The following is a 22,618-nucleotide window of genomic DNA, read 5'->3' on the forward strand; positions in this document are numbered from 1 at the left end:
ACACACACACACACACACACACACACACACACACACACACACACACACACACACACACACACACACACACACACACACACACACACACAAATAACACACACACAGACACACACACCAGAAAGCCACACACAAACACTTAACACGCAGAGTCTTCGTGCTCACAAGGCGGTTGGTTTGTCAGGGGGGTTAGAATTTGCATGGCTGGGCAAATTTTCCTTGTGCTGAACTCTAATCAGCTCCTGTATCTCTCAGACACCTGCCCAGCAAAAAAAATACCTTAATATGCAAAACACCTTCCCTCCCTGCTCCACCGCTGCAGCTCCTCGGCCAACAGAAGACTTATTCACCTGGCCTCTCTCACTCTTTTCCTCTGCCTGTCTTCTTGCAAATTTTCACATTTATGTATGCAAATGGCTGTTCCCCTTAAGCCTGTTTCAACAGTAGCTTCCTGGTGCCAGGAGAAGAATGATAGTTTTGTCTGAGATGTGACGGGGAATTTGTGCTTTAGAAAGAGGAGGTTTTTGTCGGGCAGGTACGGCAATTTTCCTGCCGCTCAAACGTGTTTTTTGGGGAGTTGCACGCTGTCTTCCTAGAGGGTGTTCTGCCAATGTGGTTTCCTGTGAATGGGATTAACGGCAAAAACGTCCAATAATCTTTTGGCCCAACTGATCTGCGATACAACCCTTCATTTAATTATGACTTACTTTTAAGACACAAAGTAAAATATAAAAGACAAACAAAATGTTTCGCTGAAGTTTGAATGTTTTTCTGCCGGTGTTGCACGTGTACGCACACACTCGATTTAGTAACACCACTACAACTAGTCTTTAAGCCAATTGTTGTCCAAAATGTAACTTAAATATAACTGTGATGTGGGAACTTGAAGTCTTTACTATACATACACTGATGGACGTTTTAATAAAGCAAGATTAATCACGTGTCTAGCAATAATTATATATTTTTGGGGCATATTTATAGATTCTGGGTTACGGTTTGAAGAAGATTTTACTTTTATTTAATGAGATGAAGGTATTTGAACTTTTTTGTGCATAAAAAAGGTAAGTACCTATGTCTTAAAACACGTCGATAACTTCTCTTCTGTCAAACAACACCAACATCAAGGACAGGAATCCGGTTTGTGAGGCTGCATGTTTTCGCGATATTAATGACCTCCATTTCCTGTTGTGTCAGCTGATTAACAATAAGAAGAGCATCATTTGATATGAAGACAGAAACAATAGTCTAGAGAATAATTCACCTTGATATAAGCATAAGGAAGTATAACACCTAATTGATTAGAACTGTTAACTCTTTACGGTGGGTTTCTTAGTGTGCTTTGCTTCAATCTTTGTTGGTGTTCAAATCAGAATTTTGCAGCACTTCACTAAAATAGTGTAGGCCAAATATAGGGGTAGGTGATGGGTCACTTTCTTATTGATTTAAACATATTTCCCTGTCACTAAAACAAATAATTCATTCATGAGCAGCCACAAGCAGCTCAGCAGAAACAATTGTGTCATTTTTCTTTGTGCTTTGCTCTGATGGACTTTGGGGTTATTGAGACCTCATGTGTACAAGTGCCTCTGCTTGCCAGAGTCTTTCAAAGCCTCCCTTAAGAGGGCTGAAGATGGATGTGGGGAGTGTGTGTATGTGTGTGTGTGTGTGTGTGTGTGTGTGTGTGTGTGTGTGTTTGGGTGCACACAGAGGAGCCCCAGTGGACAAATAACGGACAGAGAGAGATAGACGTAAACAGAGAGAAAGAGAGTGAAGCACTTTAAATGTGAGCGCTGCAAAACTCCCACTGCTCGCAAGGGCACTTCTCTCCTGCACGTCATCTCTCTTTTCCCCCCTCTCTCCTTCTACCCTTCTTTCTCCCCTTCCCATTCCCCTCGATTCCATTTCTCCCTCCCTTCATCGCTTTCTCCTTTGTCTCCGAGCTCTCACCCTCTATCCCCTATCTATCCATCTCCCTCTTCCCCCTCTCCCCCTCTTTCTCTCCCCTTCCTCTCACTAAAACAGTAGGACGCTTAACCTTGATAACAGTGAGATTTCCCCCCCTCAAAGTGACACACACACACACACACACACACACACACACACACACACACACACACACACACACACACACACACACACACACACACACACACACACACACACACACACACACACACACACACACACACACACACCGGAGAAGTGCTTTGCCAGCATGCCAGGCCGGTCCAAGGGACGGCTGTACCCTTCGAGGTGAACAGGACACTGGGAAATGCAGCAACAACAAAACACTTACACACATGGACTCGATCTCTCTAACACACACACACACACACACACACACACACACACACACACACACACACACACACACACACACACACACACACACACACACACACACACACCACACACACACACACACACACACACACACACACACACACACACACACACACACACACACACACACACACACACACCGTGGCAAAGGGGAAGTGTGAAAAATGAAACATATTAAAGGTGAAGTTGCCTGCTGAGAATTTATGATCACAATACACTGGAAGACACACACATAAACATCTCACCACAGATAGGTAAATGAGGATGGGGAAGTACAATGCGATTTCTCAAAAACACACCACACACACACAAGGAACACTGAGGGGAAATGAACAGTGAGGAAGAGGTCAAACAAGCGAGGTGTTGGTAAGCTTTCTTCCTCATTGGATGAGAGTTCCTCACATAGTTGTATGGATTATATCTGTGATGCACGCTTTAGAAAAAAATGAAATATTTGTACTGCTGTCAAGTGAAAACCCAACAGACGTTTATTAAAGATTAAGTTAAAAGCTGGTAATAAGATGTTCTAGAATAGTTTTGGACCTGACAACAAGGAGATACATGATAGTGAAGTGTGTATCAGGAAGTATAAAAGGCTTAAATGCAGCATTGAGAATAGTGACAGCAAGGTTGTGTCAGAGAGGACACAGAGAGACAGTATCACCCTGCCCGTCTGCATCCATGAGGTGTCAGGTTTTCTGATGTGGACCTCATTACCTCAGCTCCTCCTCTCTCATACAACAATTCTGTTTCTGCATGATCTGCTGAAAGCGGTGGTGCGTACCTCAAAGTCGTTGGCCTTGTTGTAGTGCATGTTGAGGGCTCGGAAGAGTTCGTTGTCGCGGCTGACGCCCAACTCCTCAGTTCCGGTTACTCCATCGTTGATGGACTGGCGGGCAAACTTCTCCATCTGGATGTAGTAGAACTCCCTGAAGTTACTGAACCACTTGATCAGCTGAGACGTGATGCAGCGGTTGAACTGTAACGAGAGAAGAGAAGTCAGTATTGCTGAAAAGTTGAGAAGAGATCTGTACATGTTGTTAATGCAAGCAGTGTAGGGGAGAGACTATCATGTCAACCTTATTAAGCCATTGGATTTGAGAAGGAGTGTAAGGGTGACAGCGTGTCATTTCACATCAGGGAGTCGAGACGTGAGGTGTTAACTTAAAATAAACCGTGAGAGAGGGAGATAATAGACGAAAGCAAGGAAGATCACAGGTCGTGGATCGAGGGAAGATAATAGAGACATTAAGTAAGACAGCTAGCAAGGAGGAGGAGGGGGGAGTGTGTGAGAGTGTGTGTGGTTCATCCTCCCCACTGGGAGCAGACCTCCCCCTATCATAACCCTGAGAGTGGAAAGAGAGGTGGGGGGTGGGGGGGGGGGGGGGGCAGGGCGAGACCGCAAACACATAATTGACCAGAAAAACGATTAAGTCATCATCTGAAGCGCCCTGGCCCGCAGGGGGCTCAAACATGTACTTAACCCCGTTCACCAATTACACCCTGATTCTCCTCCCCTCTCCACACCTCTCAGGCAGGAAGACAGGAGAAGAAAAAGAGCACAAGAAAAAGAAAGAGAGGGAAAGACAGAGATGGCTGTGGCTATCTGGTCTGTGCCGCTCTGCTGGATTCAATAGGGCGAGGTAAACCTATTAAGAGCCTCCGCTGGTCCCCGGCTCTTTTTCCGCCTGGTCTCAGCAGTGAAAACACACTGTCTAAACACCCCAAACACTAAGGAGCTCAGGAGTTCAGGAGAGCAGCGGAGCTCATTCACCCTAAAATGCCCCACTGAAAGCTCTGATCAAACCCCTAAAAACATACAAATAACATCATTATGTCTTTCTTCACTGATTTCCAGAAAGGACGCCTCGTACATTCAAAAATCTCGCCTGTGAAAGCTTGATATCCCTAACCATCACCCACACCCTCGGTCCACACACACACACACACACACACACACACACACACACACACACACACACACACACAACACACACACACACACACACACACACACACACACACACACACACACACACACACACACACACACACACACACACACACACACACACACACACACACACACACACACACACACACACACACACACACACACACACACACACACACAAACACACACAAACACACACCACAGGCCTTCACTCCTCCCTCCCCTCCGCTCTTTTTGTGGTGCTGGAAGAATGGGGGGACAAAACGCTACTAAACGCTGAGCGGACGGCTCGCTGGGGAGGCAGAGCGGTTTTGACATGGAGATTAGGCTCTGGCTATTGTTCCACAACACACAGACACACACACAAACACGTACGCACACACTCTCTCTTACTCGCAATCTTGCATGGCAGTCAAACACACGCAAGCAGCTGAAGATGGGAGGCAGCAGGACAGAGAGGCAGGAAAGTTGGGGAATTAGGAGCCGCGAGAGAATTGGCAAAAGGTGGGACGGGGCTAAAAGGAGAGGGGCCGTGCTTTTCTGGAATGATCAGCAGATGACATAAAGGCCGGAGTGGAAAAGAATAAGTCCGCTTGACATTGTTTGGCAGGGGTTTTGGGAGGCTGTACGTCGGGGGGGAGAGGAGGGGTACGGTGGCTGTCCTAAAGTGCAGGGTGAGCATAAATGGGGAAATGAGTGAGTGAGGGAGGGAGGAGAGGAGGACGGGTGCAGGTCAGCGCCGTCGGACAATGGCGTTCTGCTGGTGGGGGGGGGGGGGGAGGCGGAGGGTCGGAACGTGAGCAGTCAGCAAGCTGGGGTCGTGACATCGCAGTGTCAAACAAACAAACTACTGACACTTACAAATACAGAGGCTGCACAGGGCTATTCTTAAAAACACACAATGTGGCAGACAGTCGGAGTGTGAGAGCACAAACACACTATTGCATTGAAGTTGTCACTTTGATATAAACCTTTCCTTGTGTAAAAGACCAGATCAAGTCTTGGTGGGGGGAATCCCACATTTAGTGAATTGGCATCCATATACGCAAGCATGTGTGTGTACATGCAACTGAGCGCGTGCAAGATTGAGCACTAGGCCTACATACTGAGATTAAAGTCAGTGAAAGAGTTGCCATCGCTCATGCAGGAGACCTTTGGTGTCACCGCAGCCGAGTGACGGATAGATTTGTCATTTGGACAAGGATTACTTTATTATACGGACAGCTCCGGAGAAGATGTATTAGGGTCCGTGCAACTGAAGTGAACTGTGGCTCAATCAAAGCAAAGAGCTCATAAAAGACACAATATCTACTCTGCTTGCAGGTAAATACTAGCTTACATTATATCTGCATCAGCTGCAACCAACACACTTACTGAATTAATTTTGGCAAGTCCCCCATGCAGCTTCCAGCAGTCAGGGTTCATTAAGTTGCTGGTGGGAGAGAGAGACCCCCTGATAGCTGTTAAAGACGAGTGTGTTCAGCGTACAAGGAGGGAACTGGTTCAAAGGAGCACATCACTGCAGCTCCTTAATCAGAACTGGCAGGGGTCAGCTTGCACAGACATGAGATGCAGCGAGAAAAATGTGTGTCTGAGCATATAAGTGTTTATAAGGGTGTGTGTGTGTGTGTGTGTGTGTGTGTGTGTGTGTGTGTGTGTGTGTGTGTGTGTGTGTGGCTGGCTGAGAGGCAGATGAGAGAGAGACAGCAAGAGCGTGTTTCTCACACTCACACTCAAGAGCCTGTGAAAGGTCAGCGCTTAGTGCTAACAGCACAAGATAGAAAGTGGTGCACACACTCACACTCACACACACATATGTTCTGCTCGTGCACAGGCGCATACTTAAGTCCAGAATAGGAAAACACTCAAGTATCCTTGGACTAAACTATATTAGTCGCCTGACAAAAGTAATCAGGAGCTAACCGTCGGTTCCAAACTTCTGCACACACATCGGCTCAGTTTTAAATATGTTGAATGAAATTTGGTTAAACGGTTTTGTGTTTAAATTTAGGATAACATTTTTTAGTTAAGAAACATTTGGATGACATGTCAAAGTGTCGCTCGCCAACACTTTCTCTGACACAGTGGTCAGCAGTGGAGCAGAAAGCACACGGATGACCTCAGAGTGCTAAGCTACATCCAGAACAACCGGAGAGGAGAGCAGAAAGACAGAGAAGCCTGCACGGGCCTCCCTCTCACTCTCTTTCTCCCTCACTCTCTCTCTCTCTCGTAAGCCCCTTCACAGTCATCAGGGCTTTCCAACGTTTCCTGTTTTCGCAGGGGTGAATTGTGGGAGATAATCTCTGGCTGCCTATTGGCTGACTGCACACAAAAAGCGGCCCTGGAAAGCGGGCTTTTGTTACTGCGGCGACTCAAATCCAGCGGCTGGCTTTTCTTTCTCCCCGGCCCCGCCGAGGCACACACACCATGCCACACCATCAGCGAAAAAAAAGAAAAGAGAAGGAATGACATATAGAAAAGGGAAAACCCTACTGACCTCCTCTACTCCACAGCACATGACTGGCCCAAATACTGAAGCTTGTCGCTCAAAAAGCCACAGACAGATACATAAAGAAAGCAAAGAGTGTGTGAGTTTCAACCAGTGTTCCAATTTGAATTGGAAATCTTTATAAGATGAAGGTCCAAACACCCTCTAATTAATATACAACACACACACTGAATCCCCTTACAAAGGCACTAACTTTTGCTGACTTTTTTTAATTGACTGAACATCTTTATTTAATCTGTGCATTAATCTGTGATAATTACTCATCTTTAATCACAACATCAACAATGGCATATTGAGACGTCTGTCAAAATATTTCATAAAAACCAAAAGTCAGAAAAGTCACAATAGTCTTAAAAGGAGCTTAATCAAAGGAAACAACAGCTACAGCATCCCCCAGTTATTGGGTCAACCCACTTCCCAGTTCATTAGATCCTTGACAGTCGAGACATGATTAGCCTTTAAGACTTTTGTCTGAGGACAGCCAATTGCTAAGAGGCCGCGCTGGCTGCATCTAATTAGATATTCAGTCTCATTCCCATACATGTCTACTAACTTGAGTCCATTGTCCCTGACTGAAAACAATATGAGGGGACTCATAATCCCCTTAACTATCTTGACCTTGTTAAAGTATCTAATGTGGCCACCAAGAAGGGGCCCCATCCCTGCGAGTGATTCGTGAGTGAAAAAGTGGTTCAAATCTGAAATAGCAATTGTTGTAATTCAACACCAATGTGAAATCAGTGGTATGCTTTAATACATTAGTTCTGTAACAGATCAACATTTACAGCTGCTGGCCCCTAATGCCAACCCTCCTTTACAACGAGACCAACGAAATGCTGGGAGAAAACCATGTGACCCATGAGTCATGGTTTGTGGCGACGGCATCCATGAGAGGGCAGCTGGGAAAAAAGAGGACCTTTATCTTCTGATTTGAATAAGATGGCCTGGATATGTCACAATGTTTACCCCTCCATATGGTCAGAAAAGGGGCACGCATTTAGTACAAACAACAACAACAACAGGAACAAACTCGGTCGCGCATACTACAGTACAACGGCCATTGTGCTGTTGCTCTTGTTCTTCTGTGCAGCTTACATACTGTATTGTGCTTTGTTTTCCAAATTTCCTTCATTAAACTCCCAGCAGCGCCAACGCTCATCCTTGCCATGTTCCCTAAACCGACACTTTCTCTTCTCCCCTCCCTCCATCAAAACATACTCCCTACACCTGCTCAGATAACCACTCCTCCGTCTCTAGGCTCCATCCTCCTCTCTGCCCTCTCCACCCCTCCATTACTCATCCCGCTCTTTATCTTTAGAATACTCATAGGCTCTCCAGCTCCCTCATGTAAACCCATTCAACTTCCTCTTCTTTCATCTTTTGCATAAAACCACAACTTAGTTAGGGAAAGGGCCTCATTTCAAGACAGACAGGCATACGTTGTTCATGGCAACTGAAGCTGTAAAATCCCCTTTTAAAGCAGGTGCGTTGACTAAAGTAGGAAATGTGACAAAAGAAGAAAATCCTCTTAATACTTGCTACACGTGGCAAAATAAGTCACTGTGTCAAGAAGGTAGTACAAATTATAGTATATAAAATAGACAAGCAAAGATAGTAATTCTTACAACATTTTAAAAGGAAGATAGAAGCAAATGTTATTAATTTAAAAAAGGGCTAACGAGGGAGAACGTGTTTGACCTTACCTTGACATCAGAGAAGAATATCTTGAGCATATTGGAGCTTGGGTAGCGGCTGTAGAAAAACATGAGCTTGGCCTTCTTCAGATGATTGGGAGAGAGACCCTCTTGGATCTAGAAATAGCTGCCATTAAGGAAATTAACAAGTGTTTGAAGGGAAACATTTTATGGTAGATCAAGGTAATGTAGCTACTGATATTATCACAAACACAACATGTATATGGTAATCATTAGTTGCAAGATTGGCAAGAAATTGTCCTTTGGATGATGGATAACCAAATTTCCTTTCAGGCATGAATGCAGGGCTGCTGGAGGGGGGGGGGGGGCTGAAGAAAGTGCACTAAAGCAAAACCATTTGCTTGCAATTAGCATCGTCCGTATCAGGTGTGATAGCGTCACGGTAAATAAAATGCTGGCCAGCACTCCAGCCGATGCTTTTACATAAGGAGGCTCATTTCACAGTCAAAGTATAAGCAAACGCCTTTACCTACACCCTGCGCTAACCTCTACCCAAAAAAAGGAAGAAGAAAAAGGAGACATTTGCATATCACAGACAAAGACAGCAGTTAACGCCAGTGACGGGCAAGAAGGCCTAATGGCTTGGCGACAACACATGCCAAGCCTGAATATGACTGTCTGATATTGGCTTCATATCAGTGACAAAACAAGGTCTAGGAGATAGTCCCGAACAGCGGCCCAAGCAACATGAAAACCTTCTCACCCTCACAGGCCATATTCAAATACATGTCAGAGGCCTTGTCTTCTTAATGGATCGCCTGGATTGAACACCAGAGAGGATGGAGATGGGCTGGTGGGGGCACCTTGAGGGATAGTGTGGTTCCAACCTTCAATTACATCCCCCTCCTCCTCCCTCTGCTCCACCCCTACCCCCCAGCCTCGCTGCCTTTGCCAAACCCTTGGAGGAGCAAAAGAAGGAGGAGGAGGAGGAGGAGGAGAAGGAGAAGAGGGGCTCAGCCAGTGATGGGGGGGTCTGCAACACATCTGCGCCACCGAACGGCCCAAGCCATTTCCATGGTGAATTAACGGCCGTATAATGCATCTGATAATATCAATCTGGAGGATAAGACATTGAAAAGGGAACGGGGAAGGGGGCGGGCTGCATGTTAAAACCTCAGGCTGTTTCAACAAGGTTTTTCATCAAGCAGAAGCAAGACAGGGCTTTAAATTACAAAGAAGATACAGCACCAAGTTTTCATGAAGACTGTTTACACTCGACTGGACAAAATACATTGCCTGACATTATTTATGATCTACAGGGGTGGCTGTGATCGTTAAAATCAGTCAAGTGTCCAGATGTAGCTGTAACTATAGAGTGGGAAGAAGGCATCAGCTGCTAGATTGGATTGCCCTTGGCCTCAGGGTTACACAGCAAAGCCAGCAAATACTGAACCACACTGGGTTGGCTCCTTAAAAACCCTGTCTACTTTGTCTGATTCAGTGAGAGAGTGAGAGAGTTAGTTGTATACGCAGCGAGGGTCTTGTGGGGGAAACCCTGGCAGACTGGTGTTACTCTGTCAGGCCTGGCCAAAAGAGCAGCACTTCACTCTCCACACCACACCATCTGCTCCAAGTGGAGGGGATACAATGGATCCTCAGACAGAGAGAGGGAGAGAAAGAGAAAGCTCTTTCTCAGTAAGGCAAGGTTGGGATTTGTTTGCTGTGAAAGCTTTGCACTTACACTTAAATTAATTTGTTTTTGCTTTTTCAATTAGGATAAGCATCGCTCTCCCCTTATCACTGAAATTAAAAATGATTTTAAAACAAATACGTCACGGTTTTACCTCTCCAGCCATAAACACAATATCACCTCCCTTCAGACGACAATTAAGAAGCTTCATATCTCCTGATGAGGCATTTTCATCTCCAATTCACTCACAGCTTGCAAATGTAATTGTGATTGGACTTAGGGGTGGCGTGCAAGGCTATTATTTTGTCATGATGGTGCACTCATACCAGCTGGCCCACTGTTCGCCTGCCACATCTGACAAGACATCATCATTCTCACAACACATCCCCAAAACCCAAAGTCATGAGAGGGAAATAGCTGCTCGACTTCCCAATTCCAGGTGTAAGGACAAGAATATTTGGAGTCGGACTGAGAACAAATGAGGAAATTGATAGCAGCCATCTGCTCCACAACGCTGCCGAGAGCTGGTGAACTTGAACACACCTCGCAAAATGTCTGACAAGCTGTCTCTGGCTTCGGAGGCTCCGGGATAAAAAGGAGCTACGAAATAAAAAATAAAAAATACTACATCCATGAAACCAGCTATAAGATACTACAAATAGAAAGAAACTCACGTGTAAAGATTTAGAAAGTCGTACTATTAAAAAAAAAAATACTGAACAAAATGATATCTTGTATATGCCAAACTTTGTTCCTGAATCTGTGATCAAATAAAAATAAAATAATAACAAAAAACACGCCGACATGTTGTACTGCCTATTTTTTCATTTAGGGGACTACATCAGGTAGTGCCCTGAATTTATAAATGCTACAATGAAAGCCACAGCATCTGGCATATGTGTTTGTTGTTTGATTGTTTTTTTACTTTCTCATAGTCTCTTTTCTCTTTCCATCCCTCCATCGGGAGTCCGTAGAAGCAAAGGATTATGGATCTCTGGAAAGCGTTCACCCTTGGGTCAGAAGACAAGACAAGGCGAGGTAATGAAAGATAAACAGCTCGCTGCAAACACCTGTTAACGTCCGCTTCAAAGAAAAGACAGGGAGGAGGGGGGTTTGCAGGGAGGGAAAACAAAAAAAAGAAGTATTTGGCTGCCAAGCAACAGTCGAAGGGCCCCCCGGGCTGTTGACAGATCTTTATGAAATGAAAAAAAGGGAAAAGAAACGACAATGATTGTGGGCTTTTTACAACGGCGATGGATGATAAGAGGAACACAAGAGAAAACACAAGCAATCATAAATATACATCTTTACTGAGACCTCAGGCGAACCTTTTGTGACATGCACACACATAAAGACACACATACACACACACACACATGTACACACACTCAGAAAAAGGGTAGGCAGTCAGGTACGCACAAAAGTAAAAACAAGGCAACTAAAGTGTTATATATAAATATTCACCGAACTTAAAAAGACACAACAGGTAAGCTGTTGGATTCATTTCCTTAGCAAGGTATGAATGTGAATGACTCGAAGACAAAGCTCTCTAAGGAAAGCAGTGTGACACAAATCAAACTTTCATAAGGGTTAGGGGGTGTTGAATACTTAGGTACTAAGGAGGTATAGGGGAAACAGAGAAGGCACTGAATGTATCTGTTTAAGCTATTAGTCCTGAGTCCCCGGGGGACTCAATTTGAGACTCCCATAGGGGATAGCCTTTTTATCCGTAGGGCATGATTGGGGCACACTGGGGTTAAACTATAAGGGAGGCTATATAACACCATTGTGTGCCAAGTTTCAGGATGCTATCTCCCTTTTCAGGACATGTTTATAAAAAGGAATTGGGGCAGTCAATGTCGTGAGTAAGTGATATGTGACAAGAGAGCTTTTAAAGCACTTTGGATTCAAGATGGAAGAAAAGGCTGTATGGTGCTGTGAGGAAGAGGTATGAGTATAAAAATAAATATAACAATGCAGTACAATGGAGAAGAGAACAGCAGTGGGAGGAAAAGTGATTCATCAACAATTTCTCAGTATCTTAGGCTAGTTTCAAACAGGCTAAAAAGATTTGATTTTTAACTCTTTGTGGTTTTGATGCATTGTATCGCACCTGTCTCTATAGGGAATTACCACCTGAAATTGGATTTTTGTCTGACTTACAGAAGCATATGCTGCCTGAAGTGGACTTTGTAGTTAAAACATCAGAGTAGGTATACGCATTCAACCCCCTCAAACACACACCCTCACACAGAAACTCTTCGACAATTATTTTGTTGAAAGGATACATTGCTGCCTGAGTAGGGTGAGATGTCACTCATGTCCTGGAGGTCACTGCACTCAGACTTGATGAGGGACAGGGAGAGTCCCTCTGCCGTGCTGCCAGGGTGTGATGGTGAAAGAGAACGATGGTGGTGGTGGTGGTGGTGGTGGTGCCCCATGTGGTGGCCCGATGCCATCTTGGTCCTGAGGCTGGTGGTCTCCCGGGACAGGTCCATGGAGTCTGGAGAGGAACGGTCCTTGCCCGGGTAGCCACCTGTGGGCCCACCAAGAGGACTCTGGAAGGGGTAGCCCATGAGAGGCAGAGGGAATGGGTGCCTAAAGGATGGGGGGCTGAAGCCCATGGAAGCAGAGAGCGAGGAGGGGTGAAGGACGGGGTGGTGGTGTCCACCGTGGGCCCCCACAGCTGAGGACTGGTGGTGATGGTGGTGGTCACTGGGTGTCTTCCTCACGACTAAAGGTATCGCCTCGGTTTGATCCATGGTGGGACATGGCATCCCAGGCATGCTGGAGAAGGAATCTAAAGGATTGGGAATGATGACATCGCCGAAGCACTGCAGCCTCTGGTTAGCGGTGTGGAAATTGGGGTTATCACCATTGACAATGGTGGGAAATCTTTCAGCGGGTATGGAAAGTGAGGGGAAGGCCTGCTGGGGTGTAGGACGTGGAGGCTTGGCAAACACCTTGACCACTGTGTCCACCACCTGGGTCATGGCTGAATTGAGTTCCTGCTTCAGTGTTTCTGCTAGCTGTTTACCTTCAGCATGCATGGAGGAGCCTGGACCTCCCTGTCCTTTGCTCCGGCTGAGCCCCTCTCTTCTTGGCTTCTCTCTGTCTGCCAGCATGGCCTGCTGCCGAAGCAACGCCCGTGCCCTGTCCAGAAAGTGGCCTGGGTCCAGGTCAGACATCTCATTGTCAGAGCGCAAGTCATCTCCACCCCGGTCATCGCCACCTGTATCAGACCGGCCTGGGCTGTCCTCGGACATGTTTCCTATGTCATTGTGGAGGTCATTGTGGAGGTCGTTATGTTCTGAGTCATCGGTTGAGTCATAGATCTGAAAGAACTTCTCCTGCAGCTGGCGTAGCTGTTTCTGCATGTCCTCCAGCTGTAGCTTCAGTTGCCGCCGCTCCTCCTGCTTCTGCTCCTTCCTCTGGCACACCAGCTGAGTGAAGCTCTGCTGCTGCTGCTGAGGCAGACGCTGCTTGCGCTTGTTCTCTCGGCTGCTACTGCTGCACACCTCCCCTCCCCGTGGGCTGCCGGGGGTCTGCTGCTGAGACTGAGGGGGTGGGCAGTCTAGATCCATCTCCCGGTCTCCATCCATCTCGTGGTCACGCTCATGACGGGAAGAAGCAGGTATCACCACACTGGGTGAGTGGCTCATACCACGTATAATGTTCTCTACACGGGCTCGCTTGGCACGCAGGTGTTCGTCGTTTAGACGTTCAATGTCAAAGCTGGCCAGGCCAGGAGGACGGCCGAAGGGTGACAAGCACTCTTGTGGGGTGCTATCGTGGGAGGAGTTACTGCAGGCATCCTCCTGGGGAGCATCTGAACTTGCATTGGAGCGCCCTGATCCAGGGAAGCCAACATCCCCTCTATCACGCCTGTCCCCTCTTTCTCCTCTCTCATGTCCTCCTCCATTTTTAGTCATGTTATTCTTGAGAAGCTGGGAGATAATGGTGGTGCCAGGGAAGGGCATCATGGTGTCCTCGTATGAGTTGGCCCTCTTCAGTAGCTTTCGGAGTACATTTGACTTGGACTCATTGTCACTGGCTGACATAACGCCAGGTCCACCATGTGGCTGCACTACAGAGCACTCCATGGAGTCAGCGTCTGATCCGTGGTGAGAGTGGGAGCTCAGAGAGTTCATGGCACTGAAAATGGCTGCTTTGGCGCGGGCAATGTTATCAGTGGTTGTTGTTGTGGCTGCTGCTGTGGAGGAGGCTGCGCTGCCCACGGTCCTCTTAACACCAATGTCCACACGTCTTCGCTTGGTCTGTCTGTTCAGGAGGGAGTCGCTGTCATGGTCCGGCATCACGGGCTGCTGCTATTGGGCCATATCCCGAAAAAGAGTCCTCTAGGATCAAATCCTTCGAGCACCTGTGGGCAAAATAAATCAGAAAAGTGTGAGTCACAGTGAAGAGTATTTTCGGAATATTAATTAATCACTCAGTCAGCCAGTAAATGTACAAACACACGTATACATTTCAAAACTGAATCTACATTACACAGAAAAGCTGGAACGTTTGAATGAAAAAAATTGAAATACATCAACCTCTTGAAAATGGCATCAGAGGCCAATATGGATATACTGTAGAGGCATAAGTTCTGTCTCAAGCCAGCAGGCTATCCCTCCTAATCTGTTTCTAATAGGACAGGCGCATCCATGATTACATCTCGGGAGTGTGGACTGGTGACAGCGGGGTAAAGGGAACAGGCAAGATGGGGGCAGAATTAGGCCTTGGCTCCACATTCCAGGGCAAAGTCCTACATTTTATCCTGTCCCCTGTTACACGCCGCGCGACACTGAACCAGTTCCCACGGAACACAAAGCTGCATAAAATTATGATAATTACTTAAGTACTTGTCCTCATTTCCATTTTTGTGCAGTGTGAACCAACATACTGTAAGAGCTATTAACTCAAAAATAAAATAAAAGAATTAGGGTGAAGAGTATAAACAAAAAGCGTTGTGTAAAAGCTAAATCCTATTACAGTATACGTAAGAAAATGTTCGTTTGGTCATTTAAACTAAACTAAATAATACCATGTTTACACATTGCGTAATTTTAAATTGCAAGTGCTATGTTCACATTAATCAATATGGCCATCATATCTTAGGCGATGGGGGGGAGTGACACATAAAAGAAACACAAAATAGGCCTATTGATTTTGTTGCCAGCGTGAGCTCACTTCTGTGTTTTTTGTTTGTCTTTTCATCTGGCAAGGGCAGTTAATTCTGCTCAAATGAACAGGTCGCAAGGGTCAACTCCGGCAAGGAGCAACTTAAAGCGCTCTTACAAAAACCCTAATGCCCCTCTGAAAGCAAATTGTTTTGTCAGTACAGGCCTGCATCAATACTGCTATGTAAGCAGTGGTGGCAGTTTCTTAGTCATAGCCATGAAGCTGCATTCAATCCCAAATGTAGAGATATATTTTGAGACAATTTAACCCGCATGCCTCTCTTTAAAAATACAATTTGTAAGTTTTAAATTTGGGTAATGTTTTCTTAATCAAAAGCAAGAGTGGTGCAACAATGTCCATTTTCCTTTTACACTCTTTCAGAAAGCCTTTTTTAAGACACACTGGCTCAGTAATAAAAAAACTGCTTTTTTTTACGTCTATTTTAAAGGTTGCAAATATACTCAAATGTGACACCGATTTAGGCAGACTTTAAAAAAGATCTGCCAAGTAGCTATATATATATTTGTTTCTTTTATACGAAAAAGGCAGATATATTTAAATATATTAATTTTGCTATTATTTCTTCAGACAAAAACCATCTTGAGTGTCTAAATTCTAGTCTCGGTTTCAATGGTTAGGAAAGCTGAACTCCGTTGAGATTATAAAACATTCGCTTTAACTGATTATTTGGTTGCTCCAACTAATAGAAATGTTATCTTCTTTTCATCCTCACTTCACATCAAAAGTGTTTTTTTAAATAAGAAAATCATATTTCTTGTCATAAAGCCTTAAAACCAAATTCACACTATTCATACACACAACTTTGCTGCTGGCTTTGTTAGAAGCTGTGCAGTGTGATGCACAACACGAGTGGCATGTATTGCAGGTTTTTCCACTATTAAAGAAATCCCTTTTTAAATTCACATCTTGTAAACTGATAAGATAAAAACTAATACAAATAAACAGGCATAGTGAAACATGTTTCCTCTTAAATCAATCCCATTAAAGTGACATCAGTGTTCTAAAACAATATCATTTTGATAAATGGCTGTGTCTCAAGTCTTGACAGCCATATCCAGCAGTTCAGAAAAGGGGTGATACATATCCAAGAAAGAAACCTTGACTTGATCGCCTCAGGATCTTAACAATGAGCTTGAAATAGTCACCAGCACCTGTCTTTTTTGACCGAGCACCTGTCTCACATTGCCCATGCGCACTCCCTCTCTCTTGTAAAAAAAACAATTTCAGGCTTTGAACTACACACATGAACAACCAGGGGTTCACCTCAACTTTATACATCTGAACATCATTCTTTAAAATAAAAACCCCTGGCTATAGGCTTTTGTTTCAAAAATTCTCTGATGAGACACAACAAGTTAAAAAAGAAAAGTGAGGTTAAATTTAGATTGAAAACTTGGTCTAATTTAAAACAATATACAACTTTTAGAAGTCAAACGACATAATGTACTATACATAATGGTAACAGTTAGACTTTGAAGCTTCTTTCCACATTTGATGGTCATTGGACAAAGATATCAAAACCTAAGAGAGTTGCCTTCACTTACAACAATATACCGGCAGCGTTTTATCACAATCCTCCAAAAGTGGTTCCAGCAGAAGACAAACACCAAATTCACAAAACAGGAGGACTGACAAGCACCGTAACAGCCTTGAAAACAATTCTGTGTCGGTAAAACGGCATGAAGAGGTTTTTATAATACGATTCTCCCCACAGGAGGACAAAGACAATATAAAAGTCACCGTTTCCAACACGAAACATCAAATACAGACTCAATCTCAGCTTCCGTCTAAAGTCAACTCTTGTTTTAAGTCGCGTATCGAGACACTCGCTTCTAAAACTTACTTGGAGAAGTTGCAAATCAACTTGATCTCGGCTTTCATGGGGAAAGGTTGGGCTACCGTTCGCAAATCATCCTCGCTAAAACACACGGGCAGCTCACGCAACTCTAACCACACGCCGAGGGGAACGAAACAGAGCAAATAAAGTCGTATAGATATATGATTAGCTGTTGATCACCGTTATACATTTCCCCGTTCATGGGGTTTCATTTGTTTATTTTTTTTCCGCCCACCGTGTGCAAGCGAGGCAGAACAAGAAAGGGAGGTATCCGAGGACAAGGTTACTTACCCTTTAGATGAAGAGGGGGACAACCTGAACACTACGGCGAAAAAAAAAAAGAGAGAATAAACGCAGAACACCGAGGATTTTCTGGATGACGGGATATAACAATTTCTCAGAGAAGAAAGAGCTGGAATAAAGTCAGAGCTCTGCGCGAGCGAAAAGAACAAAATAGGAAAAATATAGAAGATGAAAAGAGCTCTTGCGCGTAGGTCTCTCCCTCTATCCTCTGCTGTGACTACAAGAGTGAGAGACATAGAGAGAGTGTAAGAGAGAGAGAGAGCGAGACTGCGTGTGTGCGTCTCCGAGGCGCACTGGATGCAGAGCTCTGGATGCTGAGCGCTTCTCCGCCACTAAGATTCACTTTAAGACGCGGCTGAAGGAAACAGGAAGACGTGCGCGTCACCAGCGGCGTGATGTAACTGTCGCAACCTACCAATAAGAAGCGTCCGTCCGGTCCGGAGAACAACGCACTGAACTTGACCAGAGAATGGGACTTGAGCATGCAACTAAAGAGAGAGAGAGGGGGGAAAAGGAAATACACTCTTACTGATCTCTTTCTTCCCAAAACACCGACTGCGCGAGTAAGAATCGTTACTCACTTTGACATTACACGATAAGCCGCAACAAAACACATAGTCCACATATTGTTATGTTATTTATGTCATATTTAAGAATGTTTTTGTTAAATGGTCGCTTTTATGCCAAGAGATTTTGAATAAAATACTAAAAAATAAAATCAATTCCATGATAAAGAAAATTCATTATGGAACGACTTGATTTATTTGGCAAACAATCAGATGATATTTATCCCTGTTGCTGATTTATTCACTACATGTAAAGCATGATTTTGAACGAATGTAGCATTAAGTGAATTGTTAAAGTAGACACCGTTGTAGTGCAGATATTTTCAGACATCTTCCAACCAGTAAAACTCAACATTTACAATCGTTTTTTAACGACTTTTCAACACTTGCGTTTATGCATGTTTGGATTATGTGTATGATACTCTAATAAAACATTCCTTCAAGCCAATTCACTTTAAATCATTACCAACTTTGCAGTGTGATATTTTATAATTTAACGATGTGCAACGAGTTCAAATTTTAAATATCATTATGTACATTTTGTTCTGCAACTGGTACACATTTAGACTGCAGCTTCTCAAAGGGAATAACAGTATAGGTCACTTGGGTATTGGGGGTTCAAAGTGGCATGTAGAGATATTTTCAGACTTTTCTCATTGGGTGATGCAAGGTCTGATTTATGAACAAGCAAAGCGGCACAGAAGCTCGGAGCTTTGCTTTGGAATTCAGATTATCCAGGGAAGCCAATATCTGAGGAGAGATAAACGTCTCTTTGTGAAACGCTCAGTTAAGAGCCGAACATCATCTTGAAACGTCTGTCACACAGCCCGCCACAGAAATAACCCCATGTGTAAAGACAGCACCCTCGTCAGAAATGCATACTAAGTCAAACTAACTGTAAATTGAAACAAAACATCGCCATGTTAAGATTTGTTATGGATTATTCGACTTTTTTATTTATTTTAAACTTGCCCACCTGTAAGGCTGAACTCAGCGGACACTGACATCTGATCCTTTCCACAGAAAAACCTGTTTGACGCTTCTGATTTATGAAATGATGACGGCTGCTCGTTGTCGTCCTCCTGCATTCCTACAAATTGGATATTTATTATTACACAGCAGATTTTGCTCACTGCAAATATTCTACCCCTCGATCTTTACAACAGGTGTACAGAAATTGTTTAGTAATATTATTTACACATTTGTGCCATTGAAATTAATTGTTATCTTACATTACATAATACTTTTTTCATTTACTCTTTTCTGGATAGGTCACATCCATATGCTTCATAATGCGTTTCTGCATAAGAGAAAGGATGATCCGATATAAGCAAATGCAGAAATTACCTCTGAATTATTTCCTAATGAGCGTCTAAAAATAGTATTTTAATTGTTTGTGTTATTATTATTGTAGAATCAATTTGTAGAAGCCAGTAAAAAAGTAGCTGATGCCCCTTTTTTATCAGATCATTGTGCTTTTTTTTCCTTTCCCCTGTTCTTCCTAGCGTTTCACTTTAGATTCATTTGTTGCAGGCAGAATTTTCTTTTTGTATCCCTTGCACAAACAGGATCCTAAAGTACTTAACTAGAAATCTTATTTTCCATATGTGCCTCTGTCAGGTGCCAAACGGGAAAAGGCGAGTCTCTTTTCCATGTTGCAAGCAACTGTTTTTTAGGACGAACGAAATGCAACGAAGTCAGCAAAGTTTAGTGTCTGGAGTGTCTTTTCCAAAGCAGGTGTCCCGGCCCCATGCTCTCTCACTGGCCTGTTGCTGATTTGGCCTCGGCTCCCCTGGGTGCCGTCGGTGCGCACACAGGCTGGAAAAACAGGCCGGGACATTAAAGAAACGCGTGTTTGGAAAAGGAAGACTCGGATGAGGTGTAGAGGAAACGTGTCGGTTAACACTGGCTGCTCTTATCGCGGCCCATTCCAGGTGGATCAACCCGTGTATTTATTTCAAACTCACCCCCCCCCCTCTGTTGGGTCGAGTGCGACACACCTCGATGCCCAAGACTGATAACGCGCGCTGGCATCGAGCACTGATGGCAGAATTTATTGACATATTTATTACAGTATAGGGCCTAAATGCAGGAGGAGGGAGGCATGGAAAACAATATTTCTCCCAGAGGTGTTTTATCACATTCTGACCACAATTAAGTGGTTAATAAGTGCGCACGCGGTGATGGTATGCCGGAGTGCAAAGGGGCAATGGCCATGTTTCCTCGGGTTTAATTTAGATCAACGGGTCATTTGTCTTTTCATTATTAGTAGTAGTATAATTAGAACGATTAGAGCTTCTTTAGGCGCAAATTAAAAGAGAACAATAACAACAAATATAATCAAATAACGTTAACTGAATTTAAGTTAGATTACTTTTCTTTGAAAGAATGAATACTATTTGGGATAAGAAGCAATGCAGTGGATATATATGGCCTTAATCACATAATGACTTAATGTGCTTCTACATCAGCTCCCTTTCGTGAATAAGAGAGCGAGAGAGAGAGAGAGAGATGAGAGAGAGAGAGAGAGAGAGAGAGAGAGAGAGAGAGAGAGAGAGAGAGAGAGAGAGAGAGAGAGAGAGAGAGAGAGAGAGAGAGAGAGAGAGAGAGAGAGAGAGAGAGAGCTATTTGCAAAAACAGAAGCAGGGAGAGATGGCAGCGCTAAAAGCTGTTTTGTTCCGGAGAGGTCTCCGGGTCCCTGAATAAAAAGGTTTAGGAGACAGGACAGAGGAGAGGAGGATTTGTCCGAGTGTAATAAATGAGTAGGCGTCTGACTCTTACTGCCTCTAAAGTCCTTGTTGGGCGTCCTGTCCAGCACTTAATGTATTCAGCTTCCACCATCACAGACGAGGACACTGGAGGAAAATATACACTTGTTTTTTTCAAGTTAGAACCTGAGTCTATATGACCTGAACGTGATAAATGAGACTTCTCTAGTAAAATAAGATACATTTACATTTATGTTATGAGTGTTATTATTTGTTGGCAGCCATAGGGATAGCTGGCACTGTGTGGCCCCCGATGACCCACATCCCTCTTTCTGCTACAAATAGTGATTATGGAGGTGTGTGTGTGTGTGTGTGTGTGTGTGTGTGTGTGTGTGTGTGTGTGTGTGTGTGTGTGTGTGTGTGTGTGTGTGAGAGAGAGAGAGAGAGAGATATAGAGAGAGAGAGAGAGAGAGAGAGAGAGAGAGAGAGAGAGAGAGAGAGAGAGAGAGAGGGGTTTGTGATCCACTGTGACCTGTTTTATAAGCCATTCAATGAGACATACTGCTCACACACTCTCAAATTCAAATGTGTTTTATTTGCAAAAATTGTTAATGAATATTGTTAAAGTAAATGTATGACAATGTGACCGTCAAAAATGACAACATACACAAAGCAAACATCGATGTATCTAACAATCAATAACAATAATATGCAATAGTTTATGCATACACAAAGCCAGTCTGTCTGGCCCATCTCTATTTCCCCTGTGGACTCACACAGCCATCACGTGAGTGATAAAATACAGTATTGCAACACTTTTTGTCCTGTTTTCAACATGTGATAAAGAACCTGTTTGCTCTAACATTAAATAAAGTTCCACGTCTGGCCTATTTGGAAATAATAGGCAATTAAATTAATGCTGCTCAGTGAGGCTGATGGGAATATGGCTACAGTCAAACTCATTAAAACCACAGATATACACTAAACATCATGATTAGGCCATGATTAGCTAAATATTTAACATTTCTTTAGTAGGAAATGACTCAGTAAATTCTGCAAAGTCTGAGTTAATTTAACATGTCTTACGAACAACCTTGAAAGTAGCCTATACACATTTTTTAAATCACTGCCTATGACAGGGGTGAGGCTAAAGTCGACAGGAATGAAGGGCTCGCGCACACATGTGAGCACGCGCACAAACACACACTTGCGCCTTGGAGGTGCTCGGGCGAACAGACATGTTGGGAAATCGCCTGGAACTGTATTAAGCCTGACGTCCTTAAAACAAACAATGGCACCATGAAATAAGGGCTTATGCGCTCAAAGTCAAAGAGCCCCCTCAGCAACTCTCCCTGTTTATCTCTCCCTCTGTCTGACACACACACTCACCATTTCTTGGGGGTTACACAGTCAGGCTCGCAGCTCCATTGGGAGGGGACCGACTTTGCTCCTGTGAACTCTCACCTGTCAACATGGAGCAGAGGACTTTACTTGGTAAACACGAAAGGACTTTAGCTGTTTACTTCTGGCGGTAACTTAACCTATTTTATTCTCTGCAAGGCCGCGCGGACACAGCTGATTCTGCGCGTCAAGGCGAGGTTAAATCCACGCCAAACTCGTTCAATAATGTTACTATTTTAATAAATACCTCTTAAGTTGCATATTTTCTTAAATAGGCGTTGACTTTTATTATTTTAGACAATGTGTGCTGCATCGATAGACAATCCAGCATACATCCAAGTTGGATTGGATCAGTTTGACAGTGCATGAACTTCATTTTTCCCACACTGCTCGCTACCGCCCCACGGTGTAGGGCATTTTGACATAGCGATAGCGATTAGACAAATTACA

The 22,618-nt window shown here is 44.1% G+C and overlaps 1 protein-coding gene across 4 annotated transcripts; it reads right to left on the reverse strand.

The window, feature by feature from the left end:
* Positions 1-3,124: 3,124 nt before the first annotated feature.
* On the reverse strand, positions 3,125-20,109 carry prox1a (prospero homeobox 1a; the record flags this gene model as incomplete). Of its 4 annotated transcripts, XM_034197673.1 has the most annotated exon segments (5): positions 3,125-3,319; positions 8,507-8,614; positions 12,437-14,529; positions 19,036-19,149; positions 19,646-20,109. In XM_034197673.1, coding segments are annotated over 3 exon segments (2,331 nt in total), but the record flags the coding sequence as incomplete, so codon positions are not given.
* Between the last annotated feature and the right edge of the window lie 2,509 nt (positions 20,110-22,618).

Source organism: Gymnodraco acuticeps, unplaced genomic scaffold, assembly GCF_902827175.1.
Source record: "Gymnodraco acuticeps unplaced genomic scaffold, fGymAcu1.1, whole genome shotgun sequence".
In the NCBI taxonomy this organism is placed as follows: domain Eukaryota; kingdom Metazoa; phylum Chordata; class Actinopteri; order Perciformes; family Bathydraconidae; genus Gymnodraco; species Gymnodraco acuticeps.